The sequence below is a fragment of the Sylvia atricapilla genome, chromosome 3 (assembly GCF_009819655.1).
Source record: "Sylvia atricapilla isolate bSylAtr1 chromosome 3, bSylAtr1.pri, whole genome shotgun sequence".
Classification (NCBI taxonomy): domain Eukaryota; kingdom Metazoa; phylum Chordata; class Aves; order Passeriformes; family Sylviidae; genus Sylvia; species Sylvia atricapilla.
In genome coordinates, this window is record NC_089142.1 from 34,925,429 (window position 1) to 34,943,649 (window position 18,221).

The following is an 18,221-nucleotide window of genomic DNA, read 5'->3' on the forward strand; positions in this document are numbered from 1 at the left end:
GCAGCCAGATGAGAAGATTATTGCACAACTGTGTATCATAATTTGCCTGTAAAATCAACTTAGCCAACTCCAGCTGCATCACAAGAAGTGCATTCTCTGCTTATTGTAAATTCTGACATTGTACCCTGTCACATCATTTGTATTAAAAGACTTTTTCCTAATATTTCAGATTTTGCCCCAGTGTGTTGAATCCTGTCGTTTTAAACTACATGACAGACATTATGGAGTTCAGTCTTTCAGAAGTTATCAACAGTTTAATAAATAACAGACCGTCTCCTGCCATGTCTTCTTATTGCTTATTGCTGAAGAAACTGCTCAGGTACCAGAAAGACTGCAAAAGAGCTCAGGTAAGATATTATGGTCATAAGAGGCATAAAGTGCTCCCTGGATTTTTATGAGGAACAATGCAGCAGCTATGTAGCACACATGAAAAAGGTGGTTATCCAAGGAACGGGGGAAAATTCATTAAAAAAATGGTTATGAAATTGCAGATCCAAGTGCAGTCTCGAGAAACCTACATTCTGGCATTCTCAGAGGTGATTAATTTATGAGATTTTCTTATTCCCAGAGACAAATATACCTTTTTTTATGACTAATGAATTTTTAAAATGAGCTCCTGGTTGTAATGTCGTTGAGAATTATTTTATTTTACATATAAGATTACTTTTCCATTGGGAAAAGGAGCATTAGCATCTCAGTGACCTCGTCATTCCTTTCCTTTTTGACTGGTCTGTGAGAGTTTAATCCAAAGTCTGGGGAGGTGAGTGGGAAGCTGTGAAAGCTGTAAAATCCTTTCCCAGCATCTTTTTTTTTTCATATTTTTAGCCCTGTATCTTATTCTCACACTTCAGCTCCAGCTCACTCAGGGACGTGGAGTGAGATCAGAGGGGACAAACATTTTAAAAATAAATTCAAAAAATTATGGCAATCATTGGTAAGGCCACAATTAGTCAAAAGGGCTGTAAGCTTTTCTTTTACAACGGTCTCCACTAAGGGGTTCACAGCTCAACCATAAAAATTTTGCTTTAGGCAGAAACTAGGCAGACAGGAAGCCAAATTCCAGCTTCTAACACACAAGTGCAATGGGAAAAGTTTCAGCTACAAAAACACACACATTAGTGATTAGCCTCCCATTCAAAGCCTTCACCCTGGAGAAGCTGTATTTTGAGAAGGTCCAGTTGACTCCTCTAGAAACTATTCAGATGAGCTTGAGCAGATGCAGATCTCCACGCCAGCACACAGCCCCAAGGTCGCAACAGTCTGTGCAGTGTCTGCAGACAGAGCCATAACTCAAAAATATGAGTTGGAGAGTGTGTGTGTGCATGCTTAGGGAGAGGAGGCTTTTCTTCACATATGCAAATTTTTTCATATTATGATTTTAAGTAGGATCTGCTAAATCATAAGTCACTCAAAAAGACCCTTATTGTGAAGGCTATTGACCGGCTTTCTAATACCACTGGATATCAAGCTGATTTACAGCCAACAGAGATCTAGCCTTCCAGGCAAGTGGCAGTGTTTCATGTCATGTTTGACCTCTTTCAGTATCCTGCTCAGGTGGAAGAGGGAAGTGATCATGTACATAAAGCTGCAGGCTGATTAAGGGTCTGTGATACTTCCTGCCACTCCTGACATCCAAAATGCCCTCCTAAGGCAGAGACTCAAACTGAATTCAAGCACAGACCCTTAAAATAGCTCTGTAAGTTAAAAACACTAAAAGAACCTGGTTTGGAGTCCTAGTAAATACATTTCTCAGGCAGAATGAAACTTTTGGTAGAGCAAGGAGGAAAAGAGGGGAGGTTTAATGAAGGAGTGAGTGATATTTTCTTTCTCAGTGTTGACATTTTTCCAGTTAAAGGTTTAAACCCAAACCAGTACTGATGCAAAATAATCTGACCAGCTTCCAGCTCAAAACAGTGATGACTTTCACAAAATCACAGCATCACAGACAGGCTGAGGTTGGCAGGGATCTCTGGAAGCCATCTGCTCTAACCTCCCTGCTCAAGCAGGGCCACCTAGAGAAGGTTGCCCAGAACCATACCTGGACAGGATGAGCACCAGCATCCCTGGGCAACTTGTGCTGGGTCACCCTCACAGTGAAAAATTGTTCCTTGATGTTCAGGGGGAAACTCTTGTGTGTGCTTCAGTCTCTCAATCACCTCTGTGGCCCAGATCTCTACAGCATGCCCATGTCTCTCCTACTGAGGAGTGCGGAACCAGATGCAGCATTCCAGGTGTGGCCTCACCAGTGCTGAGCAGAGGAGCAGCATCACGTCCCTTGACCTGCTGGCAACACTGGCAACTCCTGTTGCAGCTCAGGATACCATCAGCCTTCTCTGCAACAGGGCCACACTGCTGACTCATGGCCAACCTGGTGATGACCGGGATGCTCAACCTCCAGCTGCTTTCCAGCCCAGTGATCCCAGCATATGCTATTGCCTGGGGTGGCTCTTCCCCAGGAGCAGGACTTTGCTCTTCCCTTGCTGGACTAAACCCAGCAGAGACATATCTAAGCAAGTAAACTGGATATGCACCCCGGGGTCTATTCAATTGTGTCATATCACAACTCCCCATAACTCCCAGGCGTGTAGAGCTTTCTTCTGCACGCTTTCTTCTGTACCACAAAACCATGCTCATCTGCAAATTTTCACATGACCAATGAGGGAGTTCTTAAATTTGCAGACAGAATCTCCCTTTGATGGTTGCACAGGGAAATTACTTTTAGTAGGACATCTTTGCTGATAACTTGAAATACAGGCACCAGATAAATGTCTAAATTTGGCAAAGTGGGTTCTACCACAAATAATACCTTCCAATATCTGTTACTAAGACATACAAATTAGGAAATTAGAACAGATAATTTACTATCTTTTCATGTTGTTAAAAGTTTGCTTCCCTTTTTCTATCAGCACAAAGTTTGTAAATGCTACCTTTAAACTCATGAACACAAAGCCTGGTACTAGCACAGTTTGGACATCATCTGTTATCTAAGACTGTTGGTAAACTCACTATTTTATCCCTAGATAATCACTTTACATAATTTGTTTCTTGTTTTTGTCCCTCTATTCATTCTTACATCCTTCTCTATTATGAAAATTAATATTTTTCTTTGCTAGTAGTTAGTCTCTGTAACTTTTTGCAGATTTGAATGTTTCTTATTCAAGCTTTTGCATAATTAACCCATGCAATCAGTCCTCCCCAGGAGCTCTTTCAAATCATGGCTATCACCGCTATGATTTTATACCCGTTTCTCCAACATTCAATAATATTCGTATTTCCCAGCAAGGCTGGAATTTGGGCAAAAACAGGGAAGAAAGAGAGGAAGGCTGACTAAGAAATCAAGCTGGGCATTCTTACTCAATCAATGCTCTTATTTTTCCAGTATCCTCTGGCCTGTTCTGCTGCTAAAGCTACTTTATGGCACATACTTGCACAATGGCAAAACTTAGCCCTAAGCATATGTGAAGGATATAGGGAAAAGAAAAGAATGCATCTCTTGGATCCCAAGGCGGAGCCCCACACGGGTGGCATGACGTTTTTGGGCAGAGGCAGAGCCAAGAGCTTCCCTGGAGACTGGCCCATGCTGCGCTGGCATGGCTCTTGGAAGGAGGCAGCTGGCAGGGGATTATCTTGTGGGGAGGATTCTCTGCTTTGGTCTAAAAGAGGCCAAATTCAACCACCTCTTTGGCAGGCTGTAAATGCACTTCTTCGACCACCCAGCCACAGAGAGCTGAAACTGAGGAAGAACAGTAAAGATTGTTAGCTGAATGCAAAGGGAGAGTTTCCCACTTTTTACTCATCTTTTTTTTGAGATCCTGATGTTACTAGAGCTTTAATCGCAACAGCATGGGTATTTGATATTTGTGTTATAAATTATGCCAAGGATATTTCAAAATGCATAGATAGATGTTCTCTATATACTGTATAAAGCCAACTATTTGCTATTTATTACTAGCAGTGTGTGATCCATCTTTAAATCACATTATTTCCTTTCAGCTCTCCAGATCTTGCAAATGTATGCATCTGCTTTAACTTTAAGGATATGGATAGTTTCACTGAGCTCAACAAGACAGTTTGTGTGCATAAAATTAAAGCAAAAAAAAAAATAGAATTTTCATATAAATCAAATCTAAATTATGGAAACAGACAAGTAACAAGAGTTACAGGTAAAATGAAGCAACCTGAAAACTAGTTGCCATTTATTTACACTATTTCCTTCTAGGACCATAAAGATTATTGCATATTTCTGTCTGCCTATGGAAAGAGATATTTACAGGGAAATAATATCTATTAAAGAGAAAATTTATTTTTAAAAACTCTGGTATTTTGAACAAATTAGAAAACTCCATTCCTCTCAGTGACTTGTAGAAAAAGTTGGCATCTGGCTCTTCCGAATATTCTGTCCAAAAAGAACAAAATATATCAAATATCAACTCAAACATAAAAGTAATTGCATTCATGATAATGCCTATGAATAACAAGCAATAAAATATTCTACTGACACAATCAGCCCAGACAGTGTTTGGAATTCAAACACAAATTCACAAAACAGTACATTCAACCCATTCTAGGCAGCAGAATATGATATGATTTTCACACAAACCAAGAAACATACAATTTCCTGGAGAAAATTTTTCAGAAGAAATTTTAATCTAAAACTGAAAAAAAAAAAAAAAGGCTGTGGAAATTACTTTTCATGTACAAATCCCCTGCATTTGAAAAAACAGTATGAGTCATAGTATTTACACCATCTCCTTGTATACAGAAGTTAACAGTTGAACATGCAAATATAAGTTTTGTTGGATGCTACCAGATGTAATTCTCATTTTTCTGGCTGCAATTAGAAAAGTCTGTTGAAAGCTTTACCCTTAAAAAAGCATAAGATCCTTTCCATGTTCAAATTTGAGCCATAAGTCATTGGATAAACTTAAAACACAGCCTGTCTTTTTATGCATCGTAGTTTCTCCAAGCAATGTATTTACATTTTATGTGTTCTGCTGTAGAAGAGGGAGCCTTAATGATTACAATTTGCCATCCAGAACTTTATAGCTAGTCCTTGCAGAAAATAGCATTTCTGCCAAAAAGCTTCCTGCCCAGGTGCTTAACCAATTAGCTCTTAAGAGGTCTGGCAGTAAAACCAGTCATGGCAAGTTTTTCGATATACTGTATATAAGGTGACAGCTTGCAAAATGTAAGATGAAAATTTGTTTTCTTAACTAGCAGTGTGTAAAATCCTGGGAGACTGTTTGATTGCATAGCCTAAAATACTTATGACATCTCAAATTCCCAATTGTTCTAGTGTGGTTTTAGCAATATGTTGTCAACTTAAACATATTTTGTTTCTTTTTATAAATACTCTTAAAATAATTTCCCTAATTGTGATTGGGTACTACAAGTATGTAGGAAGGATGGGGTGACCCCACAAATTTGAGGTTTGAGGCCCTTCAAATTTTTTCCAAACATTTTTGCTAACTCACAAAATACATTCAAACTATCAAAAGTGACTTTTCTTTACAAATTATACCCACTTTTAAAATGACAATTAGATTAAAAACATATTTTTCACAAGGGGAGTACTTTTCAATGTGAAGATTAGAAGAAAATCATGAAAAAGATAAGTAGATCATAGTAAACTTCATTACCTCTCTGATTATGGAAACAAGAAGTTTTTGCTTTGTGGGGATGGCTGTAAAAAAAGTCAAAAGTCATTAGAGGTAAGTCTTGAAGTGATAGCCATGTAACAACAAAGTGGATCTGTCAAAGATGGTATGGAGAACAGCAAAAAAGGTTTGGGCTTGGACTGGAATATCCATGTGGGTAATAGTCTGGGTTTCAGAAACTGCATTTCAGAAATTTCTTTTTCAGGAGTGCTAGATGTGAAGGGAGATGTTCTGTGACAGAGACAGGACACAGAACAGTCAGCTCATCACAGGACTTAGTTCTGTAGGAAGGGATTTATTTCTTCTATTCTTTGTTTTGCAAAGTGCTCCCCTTGAGAAAAATATATTATAAAGCTAACATTTTATTCCACAACCCTTGCATTTTCACAAGGTTTTGATAACTGAAACTCAATGTACATGAGGCTGACACAGTGAGGACTCTGAAACCTTGGATCATAGGATAGACGAGTGATCTCTGTATGAGAACCCATCCCTTGTGCATGGAAGATGCTTGTGTGAGTGAGGGAAATGGCACTGCAGCAAGGAATGAGTCCTGAAGCCCATGTTCTTGTTGGGATGAATGGTCCTGTTACCACAGCACATGGAGGTCTTCCTGCTGCAATTCAACTGCAGAACCTCCCCAGATCCATTCTAGTCTTGTGCTGACTACTTGTCCTGGCAGAAAAAGGCAGCTTGCTCGTGCCAATCTTCCTTCTGGATCAGGGAGTGCCTCACAACTTTCTGTGATGTTTCTGCTTTGCTTCCTGAGCTCTGTGTATTGCTCTGACTTTCGTTACACAGCTTAGGAGACTCTGTGAGCTCTTCGAGCACTTCTCAAAGGCAATGCTATGGACTCTCCAAAGATGGCATTCTAGTGCCCAATGGATTTTCATGAACACTCCCCCTACAGCCTGTATGGTAAAGGGAAAGATCTGCCAGCCCATGTACAGCTGGGTTTCAGGAAGAACCTCTGGTGTAAGGTCTGCTCAGATGAAATGTTGATTTGTATTACTAAGGCTTGTGTGGAAACAAGATTTCCTGTTGCACCTCACAGTGTGATTTCCTTTAAAGTTTAGATGGTTTTTTGTTCCCTGCAAATCAAATGGTGTCTGATCATTTTACAGAGAGAATATGAAGCAGAAAAGCACAGTATTAATCCTGATAAACAACTGAATAAAGAGTCAGAAACTAAGATTTCCCAGAAGGCTGAAATAGACACTCCAGAAAACCTCAGAAATTATGGCAGCAGGGCATTTCCTACTCTACTAACCCTGGCAATGCAAAATGTTATTCAAGAAGATGAGATCACAATTGCATTGGAAAACCAAGAAAACTTGTCAAAAGGTACTGTTCTGAAATAAGTCTCAGCATGTTAATTCGAAAGGGTAAAAGGGTATCTGTCTGAGGGAAAAAAATCCAGAAAATTCTATAGAACTGTCTTTGCATTTTGTTTTTAAATCACGAGTATTTTAAGTTTACTCAAAATTGTTTATTAGGCCCTAATATGATGACAGATTTAATTTTGATCAGGTGAAGTAATTAGCAGATGAATGACTGATCTAGTGAGTACTTTCCATATACTGATCACAAATTACTGTTCCATGTCCCTATGGGGGTTATTTCCTCTAAGAGTATCCCTGGGACAGTACTAGTACCTGAAGGCGCTTCCAAGAGCAGACATTTATGAGTAAAAAACGGCATTTATCTGCATTCCCAGGATGAACGTGAGCATGGTGCGAGTGTCACAGCTTCACCATACTCAGGGTGTGGCTGTACTCATATTCATGACACCATTTTCAACAGTCTCAAAAATATAGAAGATGCCCAGTACTGGATAATCAAACTCCATATCTGAAATTATTTCTGCTCCAGTTATTGCACCCTCACAGATGTTTGGATATGTACCATATTTCGAATGATGTGATAAATATCCCCAGAAGCACAAATACATTTGTTGCCCAGGGAAGCTGTGGATGCCCCAATCCTATAAGTATTCAAGGTCAAGTAGGATGGAGCTCTGAGAAACCTGATCTAGAGAATGGTGAATGGGGATTAGAATAAGAACTTTAAAGTTCCTTCCAACCCAAACTGTTGTATGATTCTTTGCTTCTATAGTACTCAATAAAATATGGCCAGACCTTATGTAAGAGGCTCATTTAAGACTTTTCACTCAACCAAACATCTGACAATTGCCTACCTGCAGATCACCATCTGTCTGAAATCATCAGTGCAAAAATTCATTCTGTATCAAGATTTACTTCTATTTATGCCTTTACAAATACTGATTTTATTATGGGATGAATCTGATTTGATAATAACATGTTGTTTTCTTGAAAATAACATTCCAACAGAGGCTGATCTGATTTTTTTTCTATATTCTATTTAGTTTCCAAGTTTGCAGGCAGAGGCTTGGTCTGCTGTAGACCTCCTAAGTCATCAAGAAAAAGTATGCCATGGGAGCCCATTTATCAGCCAGTTTTGGACTCTCAGAACAATCAGAATGATTTTGAAGACTTGACAGAGGCCAGAAAACTGTGTCTTCATGAGAAATCCCCATCCGCACCAGCAAATAAGCAATCTCCCTTTTCAAACATCCAAGCAATGACAAGTACAAGCAAAGTACTTCCACAGTCCCTGATGGAAAACAGAATTATTACCAGAAGTCCTTTGCCTCATCACGACATGAGGTTTAAAGACTTTCAAAAGGCAGTATACGACAATGTTCACATCCCAACACAGAGGCAACTTGATAAAGACAGTGCTGACCTCCTTGTGATTGACTCTCCCCAGCTGTCACCTTTCCCCAGGCTGCAAAAGGCTACCCTGAGAGAAACCCTACCTAGAAAGATTTCCTTGCTGGGGACAACACAGGAACATTCAGATATCCGCCCTTTTGTTATAGCCAGTGGTTCAAAAACACCAGCTCTCCCCAAACCCCAACAGCAAAAGTTTACCATAAGAAGTATGAGGCAGTTTAAAGAAAACCCAAATCATTTTTTCAGTAAGAAAACCAAGAAAAACTTCATTCAGCTCAGACACACACCTACAACTACAGATGTAAATCTTCCGGTTTTGTGCCCACCATACCAAATCAGGTTGGGGAATAAAACAGAGATCCTAAGGTTAAATTTTGCATAAAAACACCCACAAAGGATCAGAAGAAAAAAAGGTGAAGTCGTAGGTAAGAAACAAAGGCAGACACAAGGAGAGAACCAGAAAATGAAGGTGAGAGAGATTAATCCAATCTTAAAATGAAAATCCTCCAAACACAAAAGAATTACATGATTTAAGCTGTGTATCCTCTGACACCATCCAAACACCATGATACAAATTTTGTGGGGCACACCAAATACACAGAAAAATGGATGCCGCTGGAGCAGAACAACATCATGTATATTTTAGGCACAAAAGTAGACACTGAGGGCAGAAGATGTGATTTTAAACATTTTGTACCAATACAGATACTGTCCTAAACTTGTGTTACTTGTACTTGTGCTTTTCGTTAGAGAAATAAACCTGGGAAGGCAATTTTCATTAAGCTGTGAACATCATGCAGAAGGTAAAAAGCCAACAACAATGAGGGAATAAACAATTTGGGGGGGAATTGCCATGACACACAAAATAGTCATCGGGCTGATAAATTATTTGTTTGTTTCTTTGCTTATTAGATTTAACTGTGTGCATTCCAGCTAATGGAGATCATACAACTTAACTCCCCTGAAACAGAGTTGGTTGCATTTTCTCTGTAAATTTAAATTTAAAATTAATTAGTGTTGCCTATTTGTAACTGTTTGCCTTTCAATGTTTGTACCTTATTGAAAACATGGATTTGCTTTCAGAGTCATTGTATTGTAGTTGTCAATTGGATTGTCATAGTACTAGGCTTTAACCCTGTTTCTGTCCTGAAACAAGTTTTATATCAGTTTAAATCCCTTAAGTTCAATGGATTTAACCTTTATTGACACCAACAGAGGTGAGAATACAACGGGAATCTTCATACTTGCTGCTCTGCAGGCTCCCACATCAAAGATGTGCAATGTTGTTTTCCAAGAAAACCTGATTTCCTAGTAATTTAGGAAATGTTTATGCCTTGAATATGTTTTAAGCTTTGAATCACCCTTAAAAAACATTATTTTCCTAGAACATGCATTTTGAAACAAATGAAATCAGCTGTAAGCTTACATTTCAATTCACTGTTTCCTTTCACAATACTGAAGTGCTTCATTCTGGACATAAATCATAGAATCATAAAATCATAGAATTGTTTATCTTGGAAAGACCTTTAAGATTATCAAGCCCACCATTAAACCATGTCCCAAGGAGTCATACCTACACATCTTTTAAATACCTCCAGGGATGGTGATTCAACCACTTCCCTGGGCAGTCGTACAATATTTGACAACTCTATCAACGAAGATATTTTTCCTAACATCTGGCCTAAATCTACCCTTCAAGCTTGAAGCCATTTCCTCTTGCCTTGTTATCTGGAAGAAGAGATGGACATCCACATGGCTACAACCTCCTTTCACATAGCTGTAGTGAACCACACGACTGCCCCTGAATCTCCTTTTCTCCAGGCTAAGCATCTCCAGCTCCCTCAGCCACTTCTCACAGGACTTGTGCTCCAGACCCTTTCCCAGTTTCTTTGCCTTTCTCTGGGCTCATTCTGACACCTCAGTGTCCTCCTTGGAGTGATGGGACCCAGAACTGGGCACAGCACTCGAGGTGTGGCCTCACCAGTGCCAAGCAGAGAGGAACAATCACTGCCCTGGTCCTGCTGGCCACACCATTGCTGATACAAGCCAGGATGCCACTGGCCTTCTTGGTCACCCAGACACACTGCTGGGTCATGTGCAGCTGGCTCTCAACCAGTACCCCCTCATCTTTTTTTAACAGTAGCTTTTCTCCAAGCCTGTAGCACTGCATAGGGTTACCGTGACCTAAGCACAGGACTCAGCACTTCGCCTTGTGCACTTCAAACCTCATAAAATTTGCTTTGGCCCATCTCTCAAGCCTGCCCAGATCTCTCTGCAGAGCCTTCCTGCCCTCCAGCAGATCAGCACTCATATCCAGCTTGGAGACACAGAGGAATATCCATTCCCTACTAAAATAAACCCCAGAGAGATCAGCATTAAGTGTCTGTGCACCATGACAAATGCAGAAGAGGTAGTTCTTCCTGGAGGACCTCTGAATTGTGATGCCTCTCATGGCCTCAGCTGTCTCCAGTCCAATCTCTTCTCTGTCTGTGACAGGAAACAGGGGTTTCTAAGGGGTGAGATATTTACCAGTGGTTAGTGGTACCAGAGAAAACTTCAAGTCTTTGTGGGGTTCAAATTCAAGGTAATAAATTTGTCTAGTAGGTGAGCCTGGATGGCTGCCAGGTGCCCCACCAAAGCCACCTTACTATTTCCCCATCTCAGCTGGACAGAGTAGGGAAAATACAATGGAAGGCTCCTGGTCTGAGAGAAGGGCAAGGAGAGATCACTCACCAGTTGCCATCATGTGCAAAACAGACTCAGCTAGGGAAAGTTAGTTTAATTTATTACCAATCAAATAATGCAATATGGTAATGAGAAATGAAACTACATTTAAAACACCTTCTCCCCACTTCTTCCTGGGCTTAATTTCACACATAATTATTTTCTACCTACTTCTTTCTAGTGCTGCAGGAGGGGACAAGGACTGAGGGTTGTGATCAGTTTATCACGTTATGTCTGCTACTCCCTCCTACTCAGAGGGAAGACCCCTCATGCTCTTCCACTGCTCCAGTGTGGGATCCTTCCCATGGGAGACATCCTTCCACAATCTCCTCCAACATGAGTACTTCCAATGGGATACAGTTTTTCATTAACTGCTCCAGTGTGGGTCCCTTCCATGGGGGGCAGTCCTTCAGGAACATGCTGCTCCAGTGTGGCTACCCCTTGGGGTGGCAAGCCCTGCCAGCAAACCTGCTCCAGTGTGGGCTCCTCTACCCACAGGTCCTGCCAGGATGTTGATCCATTGCAGACTTCCCATGGAGTTATAGTCTCCTTTGAGCATCCACCTGCTCTGGTGTGGGATACTCCATGGGCTGCAGGTGGATTTCTGCTCCCCCATGACCCTTCAGTTAAGTTGAAGAGCTGCAGTTGAAGAGCTACTTCACAATGCCCTTCCCTACAGGCTGCAGGACAGTCTCTGCAGCACCCGAAACACCTCATCCCCTCCTTCTTCACTGGCCTTGATATCTACAGAGCTGTTCCTCCCACAAATGCTCACTCCTCTCTCCCAGATTGTTGAACAGGTTTTCTTCCCCCTTAAGTCTGTTATCCCAGAGGCACAACCACCACTCATGAGTTTGGCCTTGACCAGCTGTGGTCCATCTGGAGGCAGCTGGCACTGGCTGTGTCAGACATGGGGGAAGTTCTGGCAGTTTCTCACAGAAGCCACCCCTGCAGCCTTCTGCTACCAAAACCTTGCCATGCACACTCAGCACTAGGACTCTTCCACTAAAAAGCAAGGGAGCATCCCTTCTCCTGCATTCTATCCCCTTAAAGGCAACAACAGGTTCCCAAAGAGACAGTTTCTGAAGGACCATTTAGCTGTTTCATTACATCAATAGCAATTCCTTTTACAAATGGCTTTACATAGTTTTACTGCTGGGACGACACTGGATCTGTCTTCAGGCCCTTCAAGTCAGTCTCTATAAGTGGATCCTGCTATTTTCAGTCTGTCAATGCAATCACAAGAGATTCCCAGACCTCAGTTTCAGAGGTTTTCCATTTACACATAGGAAATGGCACCTTTTACTTATATCCTGTTTCTGAGTCATATTAATAAGTTCAACTGCTTTATGTATTACCAGTTTCAACACTGTTCTGTTTTTCAAATCACAACTGTTTTCACGTCAGCAAAAGAATTTCAAACCACAGGAAATTCTGAGGATGAGGTACAAATATACACTTAGAGTTATCAGGAAGAAGAATCAAACCTGCAGTTGGAAAAATATGCAAAGAATGTCACTGCTTTCATACTCAGCTATCAATTTCATCACTTTAAAGTGACATAAATGAATAAGATTAATAATTCAGACAGTAAAGGAAAGCCCTTGAAAATCCCTGAATAATTCAGAAGTTCTGACATTATATAGCCTTTGTCATACTGATCCATCCACCCTGGGTAAGACTCTGAAGAGAGAATGAAGTGACTATCCAGTTCTCTCACAACCCTCTCATATTACAGTTTATGAACAACAAAGATCTGCAAATCAGGTCACAAAAAGAGAAAAGGCAGCTCGTGTTCACCAGTAATCTGTAACAGCAAGATGATGAGAAAAGGAAAACAGGAGCATTATGAACACAGTGTTAAAACTACACCACCTGACCTGAAACCCAAGAAAATCCACTCCTTTGACTTACCTGGGCTCTAATCATAAGGTATGGGAAAGATTTAAGAAATTCAGAAAATATTCATCATAAAAAAAAAAAAAATTAAAAGAAATCAAGATTTGGCAAACTGAGAGCAAGCCTGAGAAATATACAAACACATATTTCTTTCATAAAGCAGCACTTAGAATTTTTATGTCTCCTATAAGTAATAAGCATTTGCCTCATCCATCTAACTAAAATTAAAATCTTTCAGTATCATAATGATAATGAACTATATATACTGTCCTCTTTTCATTTCAGGTCAATATTTTTGGTCGCAGGTCGTTTAGATGGATACTACAGAAAAATGTAAGTTAATGAACTTAAGAAACCTTGTCTTCTTAAGAATAAATATTTGATATTTCTGCTAGGACTCCTGGCATAAAATATTCCAGAATGAGAGTTATCCACTATTGGCCTGGCTGTAGAATTTGGGCTCCAGTCCCTTATAAACACATATTTTGTGACTAATTCTTTAGAGAGAAAGCCAGAGGATGCTTTCAGAGAAGAGTTATTTCCAGCTAGGAAGCTGGAAACTTTCTAAACTCTCCATCATAGAGTTTAGAGTAACTCAGGAGAGTGGGCTGAGGGACAAATGGATTAAATATAGCTGAACACCTCAAGGCATACTCAGATTGAGATTTTGAGGGGCAAGGAGGTTCTGCAGCAGGACTTTGCTTACCCAGCCTTAAACAGAGGAGACACCTCTGACTAAGGTGGTTATCCAGACTCTTTTGTAGTCACTTGAGATTATGAACATCTGGAAAAGAGGGAAAGTAAACTTGATTTGGAGGTCCTTAAGCAGGCTCTTCAAAGGATGCCCAACAGCACTGCCATAAGGATGATCCAATATTTGGGGCTTTGAGTTTCCACAGACTGAGGAATAGGAACTGAACGTTCCTGTGATCTCACAAACACTTTAGATGGCAGCACTCTTTCCTAACCTCTGCAGGGGCACAACAGTAGGGATTTAAGTCTTTATCTGGAGCATATATCAGAGGCTCAGAAAGATAGAAAGGAGGATCAAATAAGTCCTTAAACCTAATCAGCTGCTGCTAGGCAGGCATATATTTCACTTGGGACACCTGGTTTAGTAATGGTAACAGCCTTCAGAGGCCAGAAAGAAGACTGAAAATCACTTTTTACAAATCCTTTCTTAGAAAGTAAGTCCTCTGTAAAGCAGAATGAAAATGTTCCTCTAGACAAAAGAAGAATTTGAGTATCTAGCCCATCCATTGTAACAGCTCAAAAAGGCAATGAAAGCACGAGGGAGTATGTTACACAAGTCTTTTCTAAGCTAATGAATATTTAAATCACATCAGCAGCTTCTACAGAACACTTCAGTGGGACTAGAATGGAAAGCAAGTGTTCCCCCAGCAAAGGAGAAGCTCTTTGGTTCAGACCTTCAGAGCGCCTTTCCAGTGCAGCTCTGCACAAAAACTGTGGGTAAGGCAGTATTTCAAAATACTGAGAGGTCTTTTTCACAGAACACAGTCTATGCACCTGCCAGACATTCACTCTTGGCCAGCCTACACCCCTTCCTAGCAGGACTGTGAATTCCCACATTATAGAGACCCTGCTCTTCTTAGGCATTTCTACTTGCTGCTTCCCATATGCTTTGGTAGCTCAGCATTTCTTCTGCCTCTAAACTGAAAAACAATTCCCCAGGATGATTGGCATCTAATTATTTACATACATTTACAGGCCTTTACACGTAAGGTAACATAGAGAAGTGCAGAGGATGGTTGTGAAAGACCAAACAACACACTGTGTTTGTTTATAATGCCTCCCTTTCATTGCTGCAAGACCATCCCTTTCCTCAGATGTCAAGTGAGATAGACAAGTCATAGAGATGATGATACAGTCCTGTTATTACAACCTTCTAGAGAAAGAAAACCATGTTCTAGTCACTTAGCTATTTTCATCAGGGGTCATTGACCCAATCCTGCAGCTGAGAAGAAAATTTATGTTTCAGAAAACCCACCACAAACTGTTGGAAACACTGTGAGTATACCCGGCTCCAATGTGCCTGATTTTCTTCCAATAAGCTTATTATCTTCCTTCCACAAAAAAAGCAAGCAAGCATCCCTTGAGTTCCCAAAGGCAATCCTTTGAGAACAATGGATATTTGATAGATGTCTGTGCTTATTAACTGTATAGTAAAGATGGAAAAAGCCTGAAAAATATTTAGCAGTGATGGAAAGTTGGTAAAATCATGACTGTCCTATAGCTATTATGTTATCCTGATAGCTCTTAGTATGTGAAGCTGTAGAACATCTGAGCTCAAAACTACAGCCTCCAACTACAGATCATATGTTACACATCTCTATGCAATACCAGGAAGAATTCACACTGCCATTGCTGCGGTCTCTGCAGGGATCCCTCTGCTACTATGTCTAATTCTGCTTTTGCCCTGTGGATATGACACAAGAAATGCCAAGCACAGATTTCAATGCATAAGCATATTATATCATGGTAAGAGAAGTACCTCAAAATAGCAGAGTTTGGAAGTATATTTACAAAAGATTTGCTTCCTAATAATGGGATTTTAACCCTTCTACAGAAGCAAGGAGAGCAAACCATGGCTTTAGGCTTAACCAGTTTTATCGAGCTTAGCACAACTCCAGTGACTGAGCACATTTGTTATAATTTGTGCCCTCATAGCCTGTGCTCTCTACAGATGTTTAAACTTTGAGATTCACCTTGTGAAGAGGAACGCCTGTCCACTGCATCCTCGCTTTTGCTTCACCATGTCTATCCTTGATTACGAATTCACATGTTGGAAAAACCAAGCTCAGTTCAGCGCCTGAAATAAAAATAAAACCTCCCCACAAATGGCACAAAACTGCTTAAAAATGTTAATCTCCCTTATTTTTATGATGTGTTTAATATTAAATGTTCCCATATGGGTACAACATGGCAAACCATGTCCTTCCATTTAAATAGCCTGTTTACTTTAAAACCTGAAACTAGCTACAAATTTAAACCATTTTTGTTTTTGTCCACCTGGAAAAATTATTAAATTCTTAAGTCTGCATTATAACAGGCACAAACACTAAAGAGTGGGAATTCTTAAGTTTCAATATCTATTTTTAAATTGTTTTGCATGTAAGCTTTTAATTTAGATTTGATAAGATTCTAATTGCATTTTTTCAAAAATACCAGTTGATTATTGAAGGCATATTTCTGTAGGATTAACTTATACAGTTTAGATTTTAAAAATATTATTTTATATAATAATTTAATATTTTGTGATTTATGCTACTGAATTTAAATATAGTTAATGTAAAACAATTACAGAATTATTGCAAGAAATAAACTTATTGAAGATTAACCATTTTATGAGAGATGCACATCTCCTGTGTAATTGTTCCATGTCACTAAGTGTCTTCAGAAATCTGCAAGCAATTAATGTAAGAAGAGTGATTAGTTATAATTTAACATATTGTGCAATTAAAGACAATCAAAAATTTTGCCATTTTCCATATACTCAGAAACAGGAAGAAAGCGTATTAACATGTTAAAAGAAATGAGCTGCACAGCTTCAATTCTCAGGTCTGTCTCAGCTGTTTTATGCCACTCCAGCAGTGCAAAAGAGGTAGAGACCCAGCAGTCTTGCTCTCCTGATGGTCTTTCCTCAGGGGAAATACTGGATAATTCAAAGCAGGAATAGTGGCTGCATGCCACCTTCTCTTCTTCAGCTGGAGGGTGCAGTATCAATACCACATTCCTCTCTTGCTGCCAGATGTACTCTTCAGGGTCACAAGTAGCCAAGATTAATTTATAATAGCTTTACAGCAGCCTAAAGATCTATAAAGTAATTTTTGCCTTGCTAATCTGGCATTGCCTACTACAGAGGATCTGTGCCTTTAAGCACACTAAGGTCTCACTTAACTGTTGTCTTGGGCTAACTGTAGGCTTTAGACCTGGATTGGAAAGGCATTAAAGTCACCTGGAATTCGTTCTTCACCCTCACTGGAAGCTGCACAGACCCTCAGCGTGTTGCATGCTCCATGGAGACACCACTCTTTTGGCAGGCAAGCATCTCCTGGAAAAGTTATTAAAACAGATATTATGGAATAACTGCACTATTGGAGTTATGGGAGGACTGCACTAGCAGAGAGGTTAATGAGATAACCTCTTTCTTCTTTTTCACCAATTTATTTTTCTGTTCTCATAAGGAATACTTCTTTTCCCACTCACTGTTGTCATGGCACACCTCACTGTACCTCCCTCCCCAAATATTCTCCTTAGGAGCTTGAAGGTAGAAACTGTCTTTTGCCCTGTTCAGATTAAGTCACATGTTTTGATTTTTACCATTAAATTGATGTCTAGAACATGATCTAAATCAGGCATCCAAAAGTACACCCAACATTCAAGAGGCACTGAGCACTGGAAGAACCAGTAAAGATAACATCTGCCTGTACTCCTGTGAGTAAAGCTGCCCCAAAAAAGAACAGCATTGCAGAAGAGCAGCAGAAGAATGACTTCCCTTAAGTGCTTCTAAATATGTTAGAGGCACCTTCTGTATCACCTTACTCTAGTGCTAGTTCATAAGAGAAATTTAGTGTTTGACATCTTTATTTGACTTAATACCACTTCATGTCAGAAGTTAAACTTACAAAACTCCTGTATGTGACAAGTAAGCCAAGCACATGTCCCTCTGCACACCATCAGGAACCTCCAAAGAGCTGGAAGGCTTCTGGTGATCCACGTCATTGGGGGGGGAATTACTGCTTGGGATCACACTGATGATGGAGCTGTGTTCCCCAGCCATGAATCACTCTTCAAATAATTAAAACCATTATTCAAGTCAGTACACAACAAAGAATAAAAGCCTGGAACCCCTAGTTTTCGTGCTTGATCAGAGCCCTTGTTTCTTGTGCAATGTGGTGGCACTAGCCTGCCAGGCTGCTGAAGGCAGTTATCAACCACTGCAAATATGCCAACAGCCCGGTGCAGGTTGGTAATGGTAACAATCATTCACAAAACAAAGGTGTATTTGCATCTGAGATACAATTGATGTAATTGTTTTCTAGGCTTCTGAAAATTAATGAAGACTAAGCAAATCAGCCTGCTCTGTCCTTATATTCCTTGAAGAGAAATACGTCCAGTTGGGAAAATATTATTGCGAATGTGGGCAGGTTGCTCAGTGGAATAA

The 18,221-nt window shown here is 40.1% G+C and overlaps 1 protein-coding gene across 1 annotated transcript in view; it reads left to right on the plus strand.

Annotated features, from left to right (window-relative positions):
• Positions 1 to 18,221, plus strand: part of LOC136358533 (hormonally up-regulated neu tumor-associated kinase-like) — an 80,840-nt gene that overhangs the window by 12,018 nt on the left and 50,601 nt on the right. The window contains exon 7 of the mRNA XM_066314409.1: positions 170 to 347. Within this exon, the coding sequence (XP_066170506.1) occupies positions 170 to 347 (178 nt within the window). The remainder of the gene's footprint in view (positions 1 to 169; positions 348 to 18,221) is intronic.